This window comes from Marmota marmota, unplaced genomic scaffold (assembly GCF_001458135.2).
Source record: "Marmota marmota marmota unplaced genomic scaffold, marMar, whole genome shotgun sequence".
Taxonomy (NCBI): Eukaryota; Metazoa; Chordata; class Mammalia; order Rodentia; family Sciuridae; genus Marmota; species Marmota marmota.
The window spans coordinates 6,097,394-6,119,136 of NW_026000240.1; the positions used below are offsets into that span (position 1 = coordinate 6,097,394).

The 21,743-nt window shown below is 41.1% G+C and overlaps 1 protein-coding gene across 2 annotated transcripts in view; it reads right to left on the bottom strand.

The window, feature by feature from the left end:
• The window catches only part of Casr (calcium sensing receptor), a 75,182-nt gene that overhangs the window by 18,105 nt on the left and 35,334 nt on the right, over nt 1–21,743 (bottom strand). The window contains exons 2-5 of one of the 2 annotated variants that reach the window (XM_048793944.1): nt 8,808–8,860; nt 7,905–8,331; nt 5,128–5,434; nt 311–1,195 (exon numbers count right to left, since the gene is read on the bottom strand). In XM_048793944.1, coding sequence (XP_048649901.1) covers nt 311–1,195; nt 5,128–5,434; nt 7,905–8,089 — 1,377 coding nt within the window. In that variant the 5' untranslated portion in view covers nt 8,090–8,331; nt 8,808–8,860. The remainder of the gene's footprint in view (nt 1–310; nt 1,196–5,127; nt 5,435–7,904; nt 8,332–8,807; nt 8,861–21,743) is intronic. The other variant, XM_015487289.2, reaches the window with a different exon arrangement.

The following is a 21,743-nucleotide window of genomic DNA, read 5'->3' on the forward strand; positions in this document are numbered from 1 at the left end:
GCATTACAAAAAAACACTCCACACAGTACTAAATCTGGTTGAAAACTTTTAGGGGCCATACTTTAGGCATTCTGTATCAATGGACTAATGAAGAGTTGAAGTCATGGCTTCAAATAGTTAACCAAGTTAATCACTACCAATTTTGCAAAAGTCAGTTTCTCAGACATCTGAAAAGACACTTTGAATCCAAAGCACCCTCCAGTAGCCTCTTTTAGATATTGCATTTTTGAAGTAACTGCTGCCTTTCTTCCTGGATCAGCACGGTTCTGCTTTATTATACAGCAAACTGCTCTCTGAGTGAAGGACTTACCTGCCAAGCCTCAACCTTCTTGATGTCTGCACAGGAACCATTGGTGAAGAGCCCTCTCCCTGGTAAGCAGGTGTATATATCTTGCAGGGCATGAGCAATGGAGTAGACAGCTAAGTACACATTGTAGGATATTCGAAGGTGTGTGTAATCCATGTAAGGCGTCTCCACACTGCTGATGTTCTCATCTCCTGTGCAGAGGGGTCGGAAAGCAGTGGAGCTGTTGCTTAACCTGCTGCCACCCTCCTCATGACCTCTCAGGAAGGTGTCCACGGGTAAAGGTCCTTTAGCACCTTCTTGGAGGTGGCAGTTAAATGTTTCTTCCCAAAACTCCTTGGCAAAACCATTGTGGACCGACTTCCTGGGGTGGACTTTCTGCAGGAATTCCCGGAACCCTGGGATCTGCCCAGCCTTCAGAGCGAATCCGATGGTGCCTCCCACCACGTGGAAGTACTCAGGCATGGCGATCAAGGAGGAGCTGGCCCAGGCTTCGCTGGCCAGCCAGATCCTGCCTGTGATGTTGCGCCGGACGATCTCCTTGATGAGGGGCTCTAGGTCTGGGCCGCTGGAGAAGACGACAATGACCTTGGCTGTGGAATTCTGGATCACCTCCACCACCTGCTGGATCTCTTCCTCATCAGAGTACTGGGAGATGAGCTCGCTGAAGTCGATGCAGATGTCCCTCTCCTCAGCTTCTTCTCGGAACTTCTCGATCCCTGGCCGGCCATAGTCATCATCAGCTGCAATCGTGCCCACCCAGTTCCAGCGGAAATACTCGATTATGTCTGCCATAGCGGTGGCCTGGTGTTCATCATTGGGGATGGTCCGGAGGAAGGACTTGAACTGATTCTTGTTGCTGAGGAGTCTGCTGGAGGAGGCGTAGCTGACCTGGAAAAGAACCAAGAACTCAGAATGAATGAGGGAGTGGGTTGAGGTGCTAGCTGAGCCTCAAGGCTGTCTCGGGGGTGGTTTTTTGAGTACACCTTAATCTTGCTATTCACTGTGGACAGGATAAAAGGGTGAGAAAAACCAGAATCCGTTCCACTCCAGTGTGATCACCCAAGCACCTGTGAGTCCATCAGGAGCTTCCTGATTCCTAGTGGGTGATTCTTCACAGTGCTACCTGCAAAAATAGGTCCAGTCATAGAATCAATCCAACAATAATAAGGATGCACTTTTCTTTTTTTTGCAGGGGGATGGGTAGTGGGGATTGAACCCAGGGGTAATTTACTACCACTCTACCATCCCCAGTCATTTTTATTTATTAATTTTGTATTGAGACAGGGTCTTGATGAAGTTGCTAAGACTGGCCTCTAACTTGCAATTCTCCAGCCTCAGACTCCAGAGTTGCTGGGATAATAGGAGTGTGCTACCACAGCCAGCCTGTGCTAATATTTTCAAAGAGAGTCTCTCTGCACTATTTCATATTTCTTCTAACCTCCTCTCTGTGTTCCTCCCTGGTTATAACATACCCATGTACCCACATTTTCTGATCTGAACACTATAGCTTCCTCCCACTGTGAGGACTACTTTGTCCACAACCCACCTCTGGAAGAATCAGGTTTCCTATGGGTTACAAGTGAAGGCTCTTTTGAGTAGCTCTAGGTGGTTCCTTTTTTCTATTCTGCCCAGTTTTCCTCTTCCTATCCTCCAGCTATTTCCCCTCCTCCCTCCTCTTACCCCCTGCCCCAAGTATTTTAGATAAAAGTAGCCACAACTGCAATAATTTCTAAAAACTATTTGTTTTTTGGGTTTGATTAATTAGGCTAATTAAGCTCAGTCCCCATGTATCACAGTAACAATGATGAGCACCCTTAAGTGGCATCAGGAGAGCCTCTTTCCCTCTCCTGGTTATCACTGGTCCCATTGGCTTCCAGAGCCCTTTCGTTCGCTCCGTTGCAGGTGATGGGGAAGCCCACTGGCAGGCTTCTGATGTGAGTCTCCACATCCCATAGAGGCTGAAAAGGACCCTGGAGGAGCTCCCCACTCTCTAAGATAGAAGCAGTTCTGCATCTGAACATGGGCATACACCACCAAGGAGTTCAGAAAGTCTTGCCTTTGATGTGAAGAGGTCACGAAGTGTCCAAGTACTGTTAGCCAGCACAGGGCTCCTCAGCTTCCCCCCACCCCCATATCATAGCATAGAAGGTGAGGTAAATAGAAGAGACTGATTGACCCTGCTGGAGATGCTCTGACCCCACGGCTTCTCCTAGCCACCTCAAAGTTTGAGAAGGGCCACATCTTTGACAGGCAGTTAGGGAGTTCCACATCATTGGCCCATTTCTTCTGAACAATGAAACATTTTTATCCTTAATGAAATTTCTTCTAGGAGACAAGATAGTGTTGATATCTCTTGTTCTCTGATTTTATAGGGAGTTTTAAAACTTCCTATTTAAGAAAATAAGTTGAGAAAGCCTTTTTAATATTTCCCATCAATTAAAACAATTATTTTCTATGTTCAATGTTTTTATATAAAAGTTTCCAATATGTTTCTTTTTTAAATCAATGAATAGTTTTGACTTTGAAAACATAAAAAGGGTTGATCTAAGAAAGAACCAGACCAACTTTCCTAAAGGGCAAGTATGATTTTTCTGATAAGAGCTTTGAATTCAGAAGCTATAATGTGAAATCAATATTTTTTTCTTTTGTCAGAATAAGCCCTTCCTATGGTACCACAGAAATTCACGAGGTAGGTGATTTAGATGGCATTGTTTTCGAGAGCTCTGTTTGCAGACTCAAATGACAGGCTTCTAAATTTAGTTTGCAAATCTCAAACTTACCACTTTGTAAGTTCATCCATTATTGCTTGCCTCTTGATTTTCTTTTGGAAAATGGACCCAAAAGGGTATTCAAAGGATACAAATTAAAAATCAAAATATTCCTCAAGGATGTGTTCTCTTTGAGAAAGTATTTATAATATTTGACTTTGCTATTCCCCCACAAGGGGAAAAAAAAACCCTTAAAAACACATAGAACTTTTCTCCCAAGAGGGAATTTCATGAATGATTCAAAAAACTGTTGCAACCATAATCTCTTCTAGCTGTTCTGCTTGCTTCATCCACTTGGTGGCGTGACAGGCATAAGAAATACTACAGGGCGGCTGACTCCACTCTGCCGCAGAGGTTCCTTGTCCCACTGTAGACTGGAATCAGCTGCGAGCTTTGGAAACTCCAGGTGTCAGGTTGTGTTTCAGCTCAATTAAACCACATCTAGGGGTGGACCCAGCTAAGCAACACCAAGTCACAGACTTGGCAGAGAACCCCCTTGGTAGAAAACCTTATACTGGTTTGATTGACAACAAGTACAAATTTCTCAGTTCTCTTATAATTCAAATCCAACTTCTCCTTATCTTTCATTTAAACAAAGTGGGATCAGAGCCCTTCCCTTCAAGTTCTTTCTTTATTTGACGGCAGTTACATCTTGTTCTGGGTGACAACTTATTTAACCATGTGTTTAAATTAATGCTGAATAGTGTGTCAATAGTATTAATGCTGAATATTTATGCCCAACACATTTACAAATGTGGACTTTGTCAGACCGTTTTGGCACAAAAGTTACAAAGCCAGGGCTTCCCCTTGGGGAACACCTTTAATTCCCTGAAGTAAGGATTTGGTAAATATGACAAGGCTTTCTGTCATGTCACATGCGTATAAAGGTATAATAGCTATCGCCACAGAAGCAGAGTCCTCCAGCAGAGAAATATGAATTTATCAAAGGTACATTTAAAATACAAATTTTAAATATGAAACATTGGAAAGATAAATTTAAAGTGTGATTTATAATTTGATGTAAAATTTCATATGAAGGGTATATCATAATTGAAGTGATTCTTACAAACATTTAGGTTGTTTCCAACTTTTCATTATTTTAAAGTGATGTCATAGATCTATAGATTTATAGGTTTGCTCTATAGTTTTATGGAGGGGGAATCAGGTAATAAGATGATATTTAGAGTTTGCTCTTACTTTTTTGAGGGTGGACAATGTAACTTTGAAGAAATGTTTATTAAAGTGTTTGTTTCAGTGAACTGTTAGTATTCAAAAATGTAACCATATGGGGCTGAGGATGTGGCTCAGTGGTAGAGCACTTGCCTAGCATGTGTGAGACACTGGGTTCCATTCTCAGCACCACATATAAATAAATAAACAAAATAAAGCTATTTAAAAAAATGCAACCATGTGTCCACCGAGGCTGAATTCCTGCAGGGAATTGCACAGGGAATAGCAGTTGTTCATATAAGATCCATAAATATTTGTTGAATGATTAGAATGGTATCCATATCTGACATGTGCAAAACAATAATTAAATTTCTGTTTTGTGAGAAAATATGCTATGCTTCCCTCTGAATGAAACTTTCAACCAAAGAGTAGAGAAGTAGAGACTTGGAGGGAACAGGACCAGGGACAGATGTTTTAGGTTTGAAAGTTGAGATATACATTGTATAGACTTGTTCCTTTTAGTAAAAAAGAACAGAAGGTCATGTACTAAAAAAAATGGACTTGAAAATAAATAATTGAACACTGAAAAAAAAAAAAACAAACAAACCCAAAATTGCATACTTACAAGGTACTTTTAAAATAATTTTGGAAGAGTAATGAAGGTTGACATTAGGGTCTCTAAAGTCCCCAATGGTCATGATACAGCACCCTGAATGATTGCAGATTTTTTTTTTTTTTTTGGTCAATGTTAAGCTAGTCTCTGGTAGGAAAATAGCTAACTGTAGGAAAATAGCTAACTGTATAGACGCTGTTAGAGCATCTCCTCTCTACGCCCTCTTCTCTTGCCTCTGCCCCTAGTTCCATCTAAGAAGGTGTCAGTACCTGGGGAATGTAGAAGAGCCCCAGCAGATTGGCCACCGCTGTGGAGACGCCTGAGCCAGTTGCTCCCACCACAGCAATAGTCGAAGGGATGTGCTCCGAGCAGTTGCAAAACTCATCGAGGTTCAAAGAATCGATTTTGTTCTGGGCGACAAAACTCAGGGTGGCCTCTAAGGCCTTAGAAACGGTATTGCAAGTGTCGAATATCCTGTAACCCAGAGTCATGTTGGGAAGAAGGGCCGGGCTGCTGTTGATCTCCTCTATGGCAAATATCATAGCTTGTAACCAGCGAAACCCACGGAAATTGTACCTGGAAGAAAGAAATGGAAGAAAATGAGAGGATTTCTGTCCACCTGTGTTAGCATAAGGACTGGGCAGAGCTGGGTTTGAATCACGGCTCTGTTAGGCTTTGGTATTGTGCTCTTTGAGACTCAAGGTCCTCTCTGTAAAATGGGGAAGACACTCGTCCCTTGGTGGTTATGAAGATGATGATGTGAGATAATTTGGTAAAAATCTCAGAATGGCACTTCCCACAGAGTTAGGAGAAATAATGGTAAAAATTGTATTAGTAGTCCATTGAACAATACATATCTGCTTCCTCTAGCAAAGAATTTGTAGTAGTTAATGTGAGGTACTTTGATAAAAGTAAATACATAGACTTGGTCAGGGTGTGGTGGCATATACCTGTAATCCTAGTTCTTGGGAGGCTGAGACAGAATTATGAGCTTGAGACCAGCCTCAGCATCTTAGAGAAACCTGTCTCAAAATAGCATTAAATAAAGGGCTAGGTTGGGGTGGGTAGCTCACTGAAAGTGCTTGCCTAGCATGCATGAGGCCCTAGAACTGCCCCCCCCCAAAAAGAGAGAGAGATAAGAAAGTAACACATAGATTTTAAAAGATAAAGGACCAGGGAAAATATAAATAGATTAGAATATTAATATGTGGGAACCTAAAAATATGCTCAGTTTTGCAGAGTCACCAATTTAGACTGTGCTGTTCTTGGAGATCAAAGGGCAAGGAGAGATGATGGCACTTTTTGTAAACAAACAGCTAACATATAAAGGCTATAGAGAAACGGTGATCCTTCTGGGTGGTGAACGATGAGCTTTAATATTATGCACTTTTGACTTATTTATATTTTCTATTAAAAAATGTGTGTGTGCTACTTTTCAAAGAAGATTATTTTAAGTAAAAATTAAGCATTACAAAGAGAAATAGGGTTGGTGACACAGCTTTAAGTGTCCCTGGACTAGGTTCAGAGTTAGGGCTGATTAATGTGCTGACACAGTGCACCAAGTTCAAAGAAAAAGCCTCAAAACATGGCAGCTTCTCCCTTTATATAGTGGGTTTCATGACTCAACTCAGTGACTGGAGAAATCTAATCCACAGTAGCCCACTTTAGCATTCAGGCTCCCAAAGTTCATGGTCTGACTTTTAACGTGACATTTTCTCTTTGTCCCTTTCTTTATGTTTCCTTCATTTATTTGTTCAATTAATTTGTTTTAAATCTGCCAAATTATTAGGAGATATTAAAAAATTTTGTTATAGAAAAACAGTGCTATCATTTATTAATGTACTTTAAAAATATATGACTTCAGGGCAAGCTTCTTGCTTAACCTTAGGTCTGTCCATTAGTGGCAAATGGACCATCTGTCCACATGGGTCATGTAACGGAAACAATCAACATCAGTGAAATTCTGCACTGAGTTTTTCTGCATTTAAAACAAAAATGTGAAAACATTATTTAATATACTAATTCTCATTAGAGCATGAACAAAAATCCAGTTTTGCTGGTTTTCATTTTAATTTTCCAGCTATCAAGAAGATCAGGAGAAGGGCTGAATCCCTTCCAGAAGTTGCAGTCTCAGAGAGGAAGTGCTGCTGTCTCCGAGAAGCTGGGTCAAAGCTTGGAGCAAGGTCATGGGGCCTGATGGACCAATTAAGGAGGCGATACATGCAGTCTCATTTACTCTGCAGAGTCAGATCCTACTGCTAAGAGTTGCCTACTGCTGAATAACATGTTCCAGAAAGGTCAGGATAAATTAGGGAGTATCAGACGGAGGGAACTGGAATGATGAGGGGTCTAGAAATTATGTCACAGGAGAATTAATGAACAAACTGAGGGTGTTTGATCTGGAGAAGAAAAGATTTGATGGGACATATTTGCTGTCTTCAAATGGCAGGGAGTCTGCAGAGAGTTGGATGTATTCTGCACTGCTCCATCTGAGGTAGCAGGAGTAGGGTGTGGGCCAAGAGTGGGTGGGATGGGGGTGGAGGTGGAGTTTGTCTGCTAATGAGAAAGACTTTCTAGTAGGAATTGTTCCAAAATGCATTTTGAAGGTGCCTGGGCCTTGCTGAGTACTAAAGTTTATTTCAACTCTGAATTCCTTTATGAAAATAATAACAACAACAAAAAGAGCCGAGGCAGCCCACACTCAGGTCTTACTGACCAATTGGGGCATGTAAGGTCAGTGGGGAATTTAGGTCTTCCATTAAGTGACACTGTCATCAAGTGGTGTCACCAGGTGAACCTTATGACCTAGTTACCAAATTACTGGGCTTTAACAGGCTATCGGTTTTTCTACTCAATATACTTGACATTTTTATCTTTAGCAAAAAAAAAAAAATCTTTAGAGATTAAAAAGGGAGAGGCCAACAGGCTTTCGCAAGATAACCAGAGAAAATAGAGACTCAAGTTTCAGAAAGTTATTTTGAGTCTGGTGCAGCTCAGTTCTTCTCCAACCACCCAGAAAGGGACCCAGATTTGTCTCCTTGCTTACCTGATACATTCCACGGACTCTGGCCTTGATTTCAGATCTTGATCTTTGGCTGCTACTCCAAAATGAATAGGGAAGAGTCCCCCGAGGATAATGTCCCCTTTCTTCTGGGCTCGCTGGTCGGGCCCATAGGCAGAGGAGTACCAGGCAAATGCCAAGAGGACCAAACAGCAGCTATGTGGCACCATGACTCTGCCTTCTCTCCAGGGGCGAGACAATGGTGCTCGTAGTCTGGGTCCCTTGGTGAGAACTTCCCTTTGGTGCAGTTTACACCCTGCGGTGGAGACACATGCCTACAGAACCATTAATAACACAATGGAAGCCATGGTGTCGCCATCTCCAATTCTGCCTTCTTCTTTGTGGATATGTAAGGTGGGTGGTCCTTGCGTCTCAAGAAGCCGCATCATGTAGAGACTGTCTGTGGTGGTTTCTAAAAGAACAGAGACACAGAATGGATTCAGCTAAACTTAAATCCCATCTTGTTATGATTGTGTCAGAGGTGGCTCAGAATTTCCATTTAGAGGGACTTAGAGGTAGCAGATTGAGAAGACACGGTGTAGAGTCACATTTTTATAGCACTTCATGTAAGCTATGGGATATTTTAATGGGCCATATTGTAGGACTGTGTTCAGTTATGAGAGGCTCCATATTAAAGAGCCCTGTGATAAGCTAAGGTCTCTCTCCATGGAGGTTGCTGCTGGGTTGTAATCCATTCATCTCCTGCATAAATAATGCATGGGGTTGGCAGCAGCTCCCTGGATCATAATATTAATGATATTTTATTCATACCCATGTTCTCATAGGAAGTCCTGAACAAATCATATTTAAGTTTAAATCTGACTTTGAACCAGACAGAAATGTCAGAAAAGACTGTTTATTCTTTAGTTATTATGATAGCTCCCCTACCCCTTTTTGGTGCATGTCTCTGGTTCCAGCTCGTAATGTGATACTCTGTAAGCCTTAAAAAAAAAGTTATTATGAAGGACACAGATAAATCATGGGTCAGATTATGTTTCACAAAGCTCAACTGTTGGATCAAAGGAAAAGACTTTCTGCTATGGCATGATTAGCTTAGTATGCATTCTTTGCTACATCCTGTCTCACCCACCTGTGGCTCAATTACCAATTTCATGTTGATATTGGCTAAATGTAGAGACTTTCCTGCGGTTCAGGGCCAAAGCACTGAGCTGTCTACTGGACACCTTCACTTGGATGTCCCAAAGTGCTTCATCCTAAACTCACCTCCCTCTCAGATTCGTTCCTCCTTTATTGTTTTCCATTATAGAGAATTATGTGCCGTCCACAAAGACACAAAATTAGAAGCCATTCTTGGCCTCCTTTCTCTTCTCATCATCACCCTTCATGTTCAAACAACTACCAACTAGATTTTTCTTCCTAAATCTCCCTAATCTCCACCCACTCGTCTTTCTGATTGTATGTGAAGCCTATTATCATTTCTTACCTGAATGTTTGCAACTATTTTTTTTTTTTTGTAGTGCTGGGGATTGAACCCAGGGCCTTGTGCATGCAAGGCAAGTACTCTATCAACTGAGCTATATCCCCAGCCCTTTGAAACTATTTTTAACTGGCCTTCCCACCTTTGGTTTTATCCTTTGAAATCCACTTTTGTAAATCTCTGGATTTGGTAGAACAAGTGGTTTGGACACAGGTTCTGAAGTTAAACCTGGCTTTGATTCATAGTTCTACTACTTCCTAGCACAACAGAGGTTACAAGTCATGTAACCTCTGTAATTTCAATTAAATAATTGCGAAGAGCCAATTGCTCAGTGTAACCAGTTAATTCATCACAGAAAATGGTAGCTGTGACGAATCCCTTTTCAACCTCTCTTGCTGGCTTTCCCTTTGAACTTCATGTTCAGTTTTACTGAACTTCCTTTGTTCCTCAAGGCCACTTGGCTTTTGAAATACCCAGACCTCCTACATGCCGTTTCCCCTCCTTGGTCCCTTTGGTCCAAACTTTCCTTGTATAACATCTGCTTATCTTTCAGATTTCAGATGTTCACAAGTATGAGGCATGACACGGTAAACTGTGAGGCTTTTGTGTGAAGGAGGAAAGAGCTCCTCTGGGGCAGGCATGGCCTTGCATCAAGGTTCACAGATGGGGGACTGGAGCAGAGACTGGATCTCAGCCCGCGTTGACCTAACCTCAGTTGTTCAGTGAGTAATTTCAGGACTCCTTCAAGAGGCCTTCCCTGAACCACCAGGCTAGGAAGGCACACCTGTAAGAACACAGCCTCTTACAACTTGGATCTTGGAGCTACCCACTTGGAAGAGCCATCATTCTTTATTATAGTTACATGTGGAAATGTCCAATTCTGAGCCCAAGCTCTTCACCATTGTCATCAGGTGCCTCTTGTCCCATAGGAATCTCTACTGGCCATTCTAGCTAGGGCACTTGGCCTCACATGGAAGGAGGACCCAGCAGACACTCCGCTTTCATGGAATTGACCTTGGTAATGTCTCATGACCATCCCAGTTTTCAGACTCCAGTCCTACTTTTAGATTTTTGGCTTCATTTCTTAGACCTTGGTCGTATGTTCACACATACATTCAATGAGAGCATGTGCTGAGGTCTGGGTATATAAAGGTGGAAAAAAAAATGTATGTTTCTGTCCTTTAAGAGCTCCTGGTCCAGTGGGTAAGAGTGCTGGTGTAGAATATGAGAATTTGCATCAATACTCAGAAGTAAAAAATAAAATCATAACTTTGCTTCCTCTAAATTCAATTTTGTCCCCCACGACCATCCCAGCATTTAGTATAGTGTCTGAAATAGTAAATGTTCAATAAATGTTTGTCAGATGAATGTTTAGAAAAAGAAGATACTTTTGTTTTCTTTTTCTTTCTTTCTTTTTTTTTTTTTTTGATACCAGAGATTGAAGCCAGGAGTGCTTAACCACTGAGCAATATCCCCAGCCCTTTTGTTTTTATTTTTTATTTTGTGACATGGTCTCACTGAGTCCTTAGAACGTTGGTAAGTTACTGACGTTGACTTTGAACTTGTGATCCTCCTGCCTTGGCTTTTGAAATACCCAGACCTCCTACATGCTGTTCCCCCTCCTTGGTCCCTTTGGTCCAAACTTTCCTTGTATAACATCTGCTTGTCTTTCAGATTTCAGATGTTCACAGCCTCCGGAGCTGCTGGAATTATAGGTGTGAGCCACCATACCTGGTAAAAGAAGGTACTTTAGAGAGAGACAAAAACTGGCATTTATTTCTACTTTACATGCCAACGTGCATTCAACTGCATGACAGTTTGGCAAGTCCACTTTCTAGATGGGGGACTAGATCCTCTATATCTTCAGTTTACTCAAGTGAAATATGCTATTATTTGAATTAAGAATGCCTTAAGAGTTCACTGCTCTACTGAATTAGGCAGGAGAGGGGACACTATAACTGGCTGGGGTAACTCACTAAGAAAAAAATCTTTTTCCTGTGAAAGATTAACTACTTGGAGAAGTTTATTAACTTCATTAGCCTACTCAACAGAAAATTCATGGTCAGAAGTAAAAGATGAAGGAGAGATTTCAGGTCAATTTGTAGCAGTTAACTTCACCAGTCTAATGTAGTCTCCATACCTCTCTTTATAGTCCTATTACCAGGGTCTAAATTGCTTTCAATGTGGAGAATCACTCTGGATCCTTCATCTTCTGTTATGGTTTGGATAGGAAGTGCCCGCCATAAACTTGTAATTAGATTATGAAGCTGTAACCTAATCAGAGGACTAATTCATTTGAGGGATTAATAATTTGAACGGGCTACTGTACTGGGTGATAGCTAGAGGCAGGTAGGGTGTGGCAGGAAGAAGTAGGTGGGAGACCTGGGGGCAGGCCTTTGGGGTGGGGCACCCTGTTTGTTCTCTGCTTCTGGGCTCCTGGTGAGAGGAGCAGCTGTCCTCCTCCATGCCCTTTCTACCATGATGTTCTACTTCACCTTGGGCCCAGAGCCCGCTAGCCCTGGACTGAACCTTGGAACCCGTGAGCCCAGATCAACTCTTCCTCTTTATATCATTCCTGCCAGGCATGTTGGTCACAGTGATGCAAAGCTGATGAACACATCTTCCTTTCCTCCAACGTCCGTCTCCCCGTCCTGTGATTCTGCCATGGCTCTCTGCTCGGCTTTTTCCCGTTGCCAGGGCCTCTGTCCCGGCTGCCACACATCCCACCTGCCCTGTTGCAACAGCTTTCCTTCCTCTCTAGCTCACTCCTCAATAATCAGGGCAGGACCCAGTAGCTTAACCACTGAAGCTCATTGCTGTGTCTTCAGCTTGTAGCAGTTAGAATACAAAAGTTGTTGAATCATCACTAACAACACTTGAGTTTCCACATCTGTGATATGGACTTCTAATTGTACTCTTTGTGTCTGCCTTCCTTTTATGCTACAGTAAAAGAATTTTTAGCTGGACAAGTGGCTGTCCAAAATACAGACTGCTATCCCAACTTCCTTTATGATTACGTGTGGTCATGTGTCTAAGCGTTGGCCAATGGAATGTAAGCTGAAGTGTCCAGTGACAGTTTCTGGGAATCTAGCTGAAGAGAGTTGGTGTGCATTGTCATTTCAGTCCCCTTCCCTCATTCTGCTGCATGGAGGTGGATTTGACAACAAGCCCATCTGGAGCCATGAGCCCCATTCTAGGGGATGATGGTGTCACAAGCAGAGGATATCCTGGAGCAGAACCCCATTATTGGATTGCTCCTGAACTTTTACATAATAGAGAAAAATACTTCTTTTTTTTTTAAATCCACTGTTGTGATATATTTTTTTCTTACTGAAGTCATCTCTAACAGTATCTATCTGAGTTACAAGTAAACTTATTTCTTCTCTTTATTGTAATTTTATTCCATTTAAATCATTATATCGTGTTTGTCCTCCTGCAAGAATGTATTAAATACTAGGTTGATGCCAATATTTGTTCTTCCTCTCAATGACAAATGCATCAAGGAAGAAGAAATGGCCTGTGGACTGTCTGGTTTTATGTTTAGAAGGTCCTTGCCATCCCGAGGAGTGTTCCAGTACTGATAGGTGATTGCTCATTAAGTTTGTCATCCAAGACACACAGAATTGAAGACAGGGCAGATTGTTCTATGGGTTCCATGGGTCCTGAGTTTATAAATTCATGCAGTTATTGATCTACTCAAAAAACATTTCCTGAGCTCTCAATATGCTAGACATTAGGGAGGGCACGACACTAGGGAAAGAAAGTTGAACTTCTTTCCTTGAAGGTACTGATGGTTTTAAAGTGGACAAAAAAGACATTATAATGACAGGAATGCAGATGCTAGTGAGAGGCAGGAACTAAGTGTTGAGGGAGCACAGAGGATGGAGTGGTGTTGTCTGGTGATCGCCAGCAGACAGAATTAAGTCAAGGTGGTATCTGGTAGCTTCCTGAGGGCAGGGCCTGTCTCTTCCTCACCATGGTAAGAGAGCACTGCACCTGGAATTTAATAGATATTTCACAAATACTTATTGAATGAATGAATGAGGTGTGACCAGTACAGGCCAGGGACTGGTTGGGCAACTTCAGGACAAAACAGGGGAGGGGTCATCCCACGAGACTTAGGGTCCTGACAGGCAGAAGCTTCATCATGATCACAATTGTACCCCAGCATCAAACAACAAACCTGGTATTGCAGAGATGCTTTAAAAATGTCTATTGAGGGGATGGGGCTGGGGCTCAATGGTAGAGCGCTTGCCTAGCATGGGTGAGGCACTGGGTTTGATCCTTAGCACCACATAAAAATAAATAAATAAAAATAAAGGCAGGTTGTCCATCTACAACTACAAAAAATAAAACGAAATGTCGATTGAACTTGTCTTTGGCCCCAAAGTAGGTATGTGGCTCACCCAAGTTTTATAGCCAATGACAAGTTAGCGGAGGATACAGAGGAAAGGGTAGTGGTCAACGTTGCTACAGTTCAATTTACACCTAAGTAAAAACCACCCCCACTCTTGCCCCTTGGTTTCAGCATTTCTGGGAATTGCATAACTCTCAGCAGAATGATTTTGCCCACATTTCAAACTGAGAAAATGGAGGCATTGATCTTCTAAAAACAAAAGTGCTCCGTAAACTTAAGGTATGCCAAGTTCAAAAGCTATAATTTCTCAATTCCTAGATTACATACAATTCCTGGATTACATACAAATAATTCTAGGTTGTCTAGGGGAAAAAAAATGGTTCTGAAGCCAGATTCTATTCCAAGAGAGGTTGTTTATCTTTGTAGGCTGAGTACACTGATTTGTCTTTGGTTTATTGTACCATAATTTTTGCCTTCTATTGTCACATTGACCATAAAAAATGCCAGCAATCGTATCACAGAAAGGTGAAATGTGTATGTTTTAATGATGTTGAACAAGGAAAAATACCTGAGAAAGTTCAACTCATAATCAAAGAACCCGTGTACCTGGCTCTGGTTACGTTTTTCTTTACCTCTTGCCAAGGACAGGTCGTGACATTGGGTTTCTATCTCACCTGGTGTACATTTGCCTAAGGATTGGGGAGGGCCACCTGGTCTGCCACCCTCCGCGTGACCTTCTCCAGTTCTATGTCAGACTTCATTGCTTCAGTGTGAAGGCAAGACACGTCTGATGTTGAGATGAGGGCCCTCTTTCAGCACTGGGTGGACAAACTGCCTTGTCACACTCGGCTGCCTCCCTCAAGCCCGGCTTGTCGGCTGGCCAGCTGCCCAGGTTCTGACCCGCCATCTCCCTGACAACAGGTGTGACTTTTGGAGAGTCCATGCCTCATTTAGCCTTGGTAATGGCTTAATTGAGTCGGAAAAATGCAAGGACAGGAGCGTGATAAAAACCAGCTGAGCTGGGTTCCTGTTAGTCAATGGAAAAAGCTATCAGGGAAAGGAGGACAAAGGATGAACGAGAGTGGGGAGGGACAGCTCAGGGCTCCAGCAAAGTGGGGAGAAAGACACAGACAAAGCAAAGAAAGGAGAGAACCAGGAGAGGAAGCTGACACTCACTAATGCTCATCCCAAGCTCCTTGGTGACATGAATCCTGCCCACAGCCTGGCACTCGGAGGGGCTGCAGAGGGGTGTGGACTGATGCCTCTGTGGTCAGGGCCCACTACGTGCCTAGCGGGGTGAGAGGAGTTCACCAGGCTCTCTCAAGGAGACAGGGAGGAGGAAAAAGACAGATGGGAGTTGAGGGGGTGAAAATTCAAGGCCAAAACCTGACCAGAAATGCTCCTTGTCTGCTCCAGAATCTTGAGCTGCAAATGCACACGGACTTGGGGCTTGGGCAAGGCCAATGTCTGGAGCTTCATGACTGGACAGTTGCTGGGGACACAGACCACAAGTTAAGAAATTTCTTAACCTGACATGTTTCCTTCGGTCTTAAGAAAGGACAGCTGCTTGATGTGTGCACATCCATGGGGTTTGTGACATGGTTCACTGGAAAAACAGAGATTTTTTTTTTTTTAATCAAGTCATGTTTCTATCAAGAAAAATGTGTGAGCTTCAAGTCCTACATGAAGGACATGTTTCTTTGCAATGATGTCCTGGTATTGCCTTTCAAAAATCACAAGGAACTTGACCACTCACTGTGGCATTTTTCAGGCTGGTGTCCCAAGAGGTACCACTGCGAATTGTTCTAGGGTTTGGGAACTGATGTGTGTTCTGTGCCACAGGGCACATTTGCCTCCTGAAGGCTCTGAGAAATAAAACTGCTTTTTTTTTTTTTTTTAGCAGGGACACGCATGCACCTCCTCCCAGGACACTCATAATTCTGTGAAATACAGGCTTGGAAGGCAGCACTAACCTCATGGGACACATCAAATCCTTAACTTGAGACTCTTAGCCTCTTTGTCCTGTATAATCTTTGAATGGGGAGATATTTCTGCCCTCAGTGGGCACAACTTGTTTTTTGAACTTGCAGCTATGAAATTTCAAGGGAAGTATTGGGAAGAAGGAAGGACTGAGATGGGGGTGGGTGAGGGCTGACACAAATCTCAAGTCAACCTCTAGTCTTCTGGCATATAGGCCTCCTCACTTACGCTCCCCCAAAAATGCTTCTGTGGAGCCTAACAGACTTGGCATCAAATCTTTCTCCACCCACGTGTAGCCTCCTGGCCTTGCTTAGTGTCATGGTATGAGGCACTGGGGACATGTAGTGGTGTTCTTATAAGCTGGCTCTCTAAAGGGGGTGATGGGAAGGCCCTGACTTGCAGTGTCTGCTTGGGATTCCCCACAGAGATCAGCTTTCAGACAAGGATTCAGTGTGTTCAGGGTGGTATGACCATAGACCTACCATGTCAATTCCAAACTACCCAGGGCTTAACCAACAATTTGCAAAAATCCTGGCTATTTAACCACTGTCTCTCAAGAGCCAGTAGAAGGCTGTTCTAGCACATGACTGGGTGCACATCTTGTAGCACATGGAAATACTAGTTTGTTTTTTGAAAAACTGGCCCAAATTATTTAATAGGCATTAACTTCTATCTAGTTAATGCCTATTAAATAATTGATTATCATAAAGCTGCAAATCAAATTTGCAAATCAAAATCTAGCTAAAATAGAAACCCAAAGCTGTACTTCAGTGTTACTCGTGGCTTTATTTTTTTCTTCCTGCTCTTATTTTACCCCAATTTCCTCTCCACATTAAATTTTTCCTTTTTATAAACAGTGATATGAATATAAATACAAAAACAAATCACTTCACAAATGTGGAGTTCTTGCTGGAGGCAACGAGAAGTGTCCCCAGGCAAACTTCCTGTGTCATTAACAGGAAGAGGTCTGGGAAAGCTGTTCCTGTCTCATTAGCTAGTGGGTTGATTTGAACATACCGGATATTAATATAGAATATAAAAATTTTAGAGGTGGAGGCGACCTGGGAGATGTGTCTGGTTTACCTCAAAACTTTCTGACAGATGCGTGTTTGAATCATGATGGTCATGATTTGATCATGAAGAGAAGTTGGAATTCACAACTCCCTGAAAAAGCTGCATGAGGTTTACTGATCAAAGAGAAGACATTTTATATTTAGTAAATGGGCACCTTCACCTCCACCCGAGTTGTCAGTGCACAGTGTGTCTTGAAAATACCATTTTAGATCTTCAGAGGCCTGAACTTTCAATTATAGCATAAAATCCATCTGGGCTGGGAAACCTTTTCATTTTAATTGGACCACAGGTGCACAAGATTCCATTAATCATAATCCTTGGTTGATGACACATTCTCATCCTTGGTCCATACCTGGCTCACTTTTATTTCTTTATTAAGCTACTTTTAATAATGAATCTACTATCTAAAACAAAGAACATCAGCAGTAACCTATCTGAAGTTTTATTTTCTTTACATTTTGTTTGCCTGCCTCTTCCCACCAAAGAAGCCTTCATCTAGAACCACATGTTCATCCTTGCTTCACCCCATCCAATGCTTAAAAAAACAAAACAAAACCCTGTAAACCATAATAGAGAAAGCCTGAAAGGATATACAACAAAATATTAAAGGCAATTATATTTCAGTGATGAAATTTTGGACTTCTTTCTAGTTTTGTTGTTTGTGTTTGAAACTTTTAAAAAAAACCTACATGTATTCTTTTCCCCGCCTTTTGCAGTGCTGAGGATTGAACCCATGACCTTGTTCATGCTGAGTATACATTCTATCACCAAGCCACACCCCTGGGTTGTATTACTTTTTAAATCAGAAAATATGTTATTGTAAAATGTTATTAAAAGAATGGTTTTACAAATGAACATAAACAGTAAACATGAAAAACTCTGCAAAAAGTATTTTACCACCTCCTCATATGGTATACCCTTTGAAATAAATTTTGAAAAATATGCTTGTGGACACTCCTTCACATCTCCCTTCTATTCTGTTTGTCTTTACTCCCTTTCTTTCTCTTTTATCTTTCTCTCGATGGCAAAAGAAACTTTTAATTGAGATATAACATACACCAGACGTGCACAAATCAGAAGTGAATTTCACAATGTAAACACATCCATGTAACCAGCATGCAAATTAAGAAATTGAACCAGACCCTGGAGGCCCTACCTATACCTCCCCCATGTCATTACCCTCCCTAAGGGGACGGGGGACTGACCACTACCACCACAGATTCGCCTCTCCTGTTCTCAAACTTTATATAAGTGGAAGTATGTGTTATATATTCTTTACCTCATACATGCTGGGCAAGCCCTCTATAATTGAGCTATACCCTCAGCCCTGTATTGGTCTTTTGTCCAATACAGTAGGTTTGCAGGATTTAGTTATATTATTATGTGTAATCAGTCTGTTGTTTTTCACTATTGTATAATACAGTCATACCCCATTTAACAATGTGGCATTGCATGATTGTGAACATTATGGAATGTTCTTACCAAACCTAGATGGTGGAGGTGGATCACTTGATGTGGCCTCTTGATGTATGAGGCTGCTGCTCACATAACATGGCCAGGTGTTTTGCTATAAAAGTTTTTTTTTTTTAATTTAAAAAAAATTTTAAATTCATGACAGTAGTGGAAAGCATTACAATTCTTATTACACATATAGGGCATAATTTTTCATATCTCTGTATACCAAAAAAGTTTTACAAGTAGAAGGAAGACACTCTAAAATAACAATAAGGGCCGAGGATGTGGCTCAGTGGTAAACTGCCCCTGGGTTAAGTCCTTTGTACCCAAAATAAATAGATAAATAAAAATAAAATAACAATTTAAAAAAACCCAGCACGGTAAAGACCCAAAACAGTATCATCAAGTACTACCCACTGTGCATAACTGTCAGTGCTATGTTTTTAGACAACTGGCAGCAAGGAGGTTTGTTACATCAACACTGCCAAAACACATGGAAACGCACTGCAGTAGGATGTCATGACTGTGACAGCGTTCGTTAGGTGACAGGAAGTTTTCAGCCCCATTATAACCTTAAGGGACCACTGTCACCTTTGCAATCCAGCACTGACTGAAACATTCTTGTGGTGCGTGACTGCATTTTATATGATCATGTCACACATTATCCATTCTCTTTTTAATGAACAGTTTGGGATTTTAATCAATAGTACTGCTATGAATATGCTAGAACATTCTCGAACATGTCTTTTGGTGAATACATGTGGTGTATTTAACTAGAAGCAGAGTTGCTGGATCCTAAAGTATCTCCAGCTTTAGCAGAAACTGTACTATGGTGGGAAAATAAATTAGTACAAATAAAGTAGTACAAACCAAAGGGTTTATACTGATTTAAACTGCATAGTACGGTAGAGTTCCCTAGTCTATTCCTTGCCCACATTTGGTATTCTCAGGCTTTTTCAATATGATTGCCTTTTGCTTTACTTTTATACGGTTATATTATATTTATCTGCATTCCTAAAAAGTATTTGAACATTTTGAGTTGTTTTGAACTTTATAAAAATATATCATACTGTATGTAATCTTCTGAGACTTAAATTTTCACTAATTATTATAAAGCTCTATGTTGCTATATTATAATTTATGATTTTGTCTGCTGCATAATATTCCACTATTTGAATCACAATTTAATCATTCACAATCCCATTAATGGGCATTTGGGATTTTTCAAGAGTTTCGCCATTCTTTCAAGAGTAAAGCCCTTCAAGTTTGCTTCACAAATGTGAACGGATCATAGAAAACATTTAAAATGGATAACTGCTATTAACTTCTTCCAGATTTCTAAGGCTCAATATGACATAACCCCAGTGCTCATCTCCCCATTTTACATATTTTCCTTTCAGTTGAAAAAAAAATCATGTCTATTTTTAAATTAAGGCTATTTCCTCTTGCTTAGTTTACCACTTTAATGAAGGCCCAGATACAGAAAATTCTCATTTCATGTAAAGGTAGGATTGAATTGCCCTCACTTTTTCTGGGCTTAACAACCCAAGTCTCCTTAAAATCTTTCCACTTAGGATTATTTTGTATTTTTCTAGAGATATCTGTCAACATAACATAGACCTTTTCTAACTTCATCATGTTATTTTTTAGAGTATGCTAACAAACATTAATGCCATGCTTTGAACCTGGCCTGAGATGGAGAGGAATTGTATCCCCACCTTTATGTGAGACTCTCAGGATGTGCTTTTTGGTTTTTCTCCATTGCAGCATGCTTGGCTAACTCACATCCACATTCAAGTGAGCTAGATCCTCCTTGTTGTTCTACTATACATTTGCTTGGGCAGTTTTTTCAGAATTGATATTAGTATTTTTTAAATCCCCAAATGCATCCCATTGCAGTTGTTCTGAATTTTATTTTTGAAAAACTATATGCTCCTGTCAAATTCATTTTGAATTTTTTTTTGAATTTTTTCCCATTTTTGAAGGAACATGTCTCCCTGTCCAAAAATGTCAGGGAAGATTTATAGATTTAATAGCCAGCCTCTCCAGCTTTGCCCAGAAACATCACAAACCATCATTAAAAGACACAAATCCTAGAACAGGTCCCGTTCAGTTACCTCTCTGTAAACACTCTTCATTGCTAATGACATCTAAAACTGTCTAGAGGAAGACTGTTCCAGATAAACCTTCCCCAAATAAAGCGCATTTAGAATTCTGTAAGCTACCTTAGAAGCTGGCTAATCCAGAATATCCTCACTCATGGTGAAACCCATCCCATAGATTTCCTCTAACATGGTAATCCTCAAGTAGAAACTTATTGTTAAAGAGCCTCCTGTCAGGCACCAGCCTGGGTGCAGGCCAGTGAGTCTTAAAATGTGGTCCCTGGACCAGTAGCAGACTACTTGGAAATTCATTACAAATGTAGATTCCCAGGTATAATCCTGACCTCCTGAATCAGAAACTCTGGGAGAGGGGCCCATCCACCTGTGGATTTTTTCTTGTTTTGTACTTGACAACTTTTTAATGCATTCATGCAATAGTGCATTGGAAAACCACTGGGCCTCTACAAAATACCTTTCCATTTTTAAGCAAATGAATGTAGGTTTTTTTTTTCCACTTACACAAGCTTAGGCTTTTTAATATTTCCACAAGATAACTATCTCAACTAAACTATGAGCTCACTCTAGAGTGTGCTATGGTGATGGGCTTAGGAGACAGTTAAACACTTAAGAGATTCTAACTTTAGTGTTCCTTATATCGACATGCCCAGCATCAACTAATTTGAAAGGTCAATAAACAGCATTCAGAATGTGGCTGAATTTATGTCAACTCCACTGGAAATGGTATAGCTTTAAGAAATCACTCACAAAACACATATTGTGACTTAGACTTAACTGGGAATTTCCTTCGTCCCTCTCTCCCCATGGTGTGGGAAACTTTAAACATCAGCAAGAAATAGGAGCCATTGCTAAAGCAGATCTTTTAAGATAACAAAGGATAAAACTGACAAGTGTCCATGATAAATTATCAGTAACAGAAATGCTATGGATTTAACTAGTACTGAAGTTAGAAACTCTGGGAGACGGGGCCCAGAACCCGTGTTTGAACAAGCTCTCTGATGAATCTGATGTACATTAAAGTTGGAGAATTATTGCTGGACTATCTTTCACCTGCATCAGTTCCGGGTCATATTCTGTTCTAGGTTCTAGAAAAAAAATCTAAGAATGATTTTCAAAATTAATCTATTTCTTCCAACACTATAACTTTCCCCCCAGCCTAACGTAGCAAAGCAAAAATGCATTTTTGAATAGACACATCACAGTTCCTGTCAAAGTCAATTTATTCTTTAGTTCCCTGAAGTCTTTCTCATGTAAAAATTGCCAACATCTTATGAAATTAGTATTCTAGGAAGCACAGTTCAGAAATCATTGCTCTACAGCTCGGGTACTTTTCTGAGTCTGTAATCAGTGTACCTTTTCTGTGAACTAGAGAAGACGGTATTACCCACAGAGACCGCTTC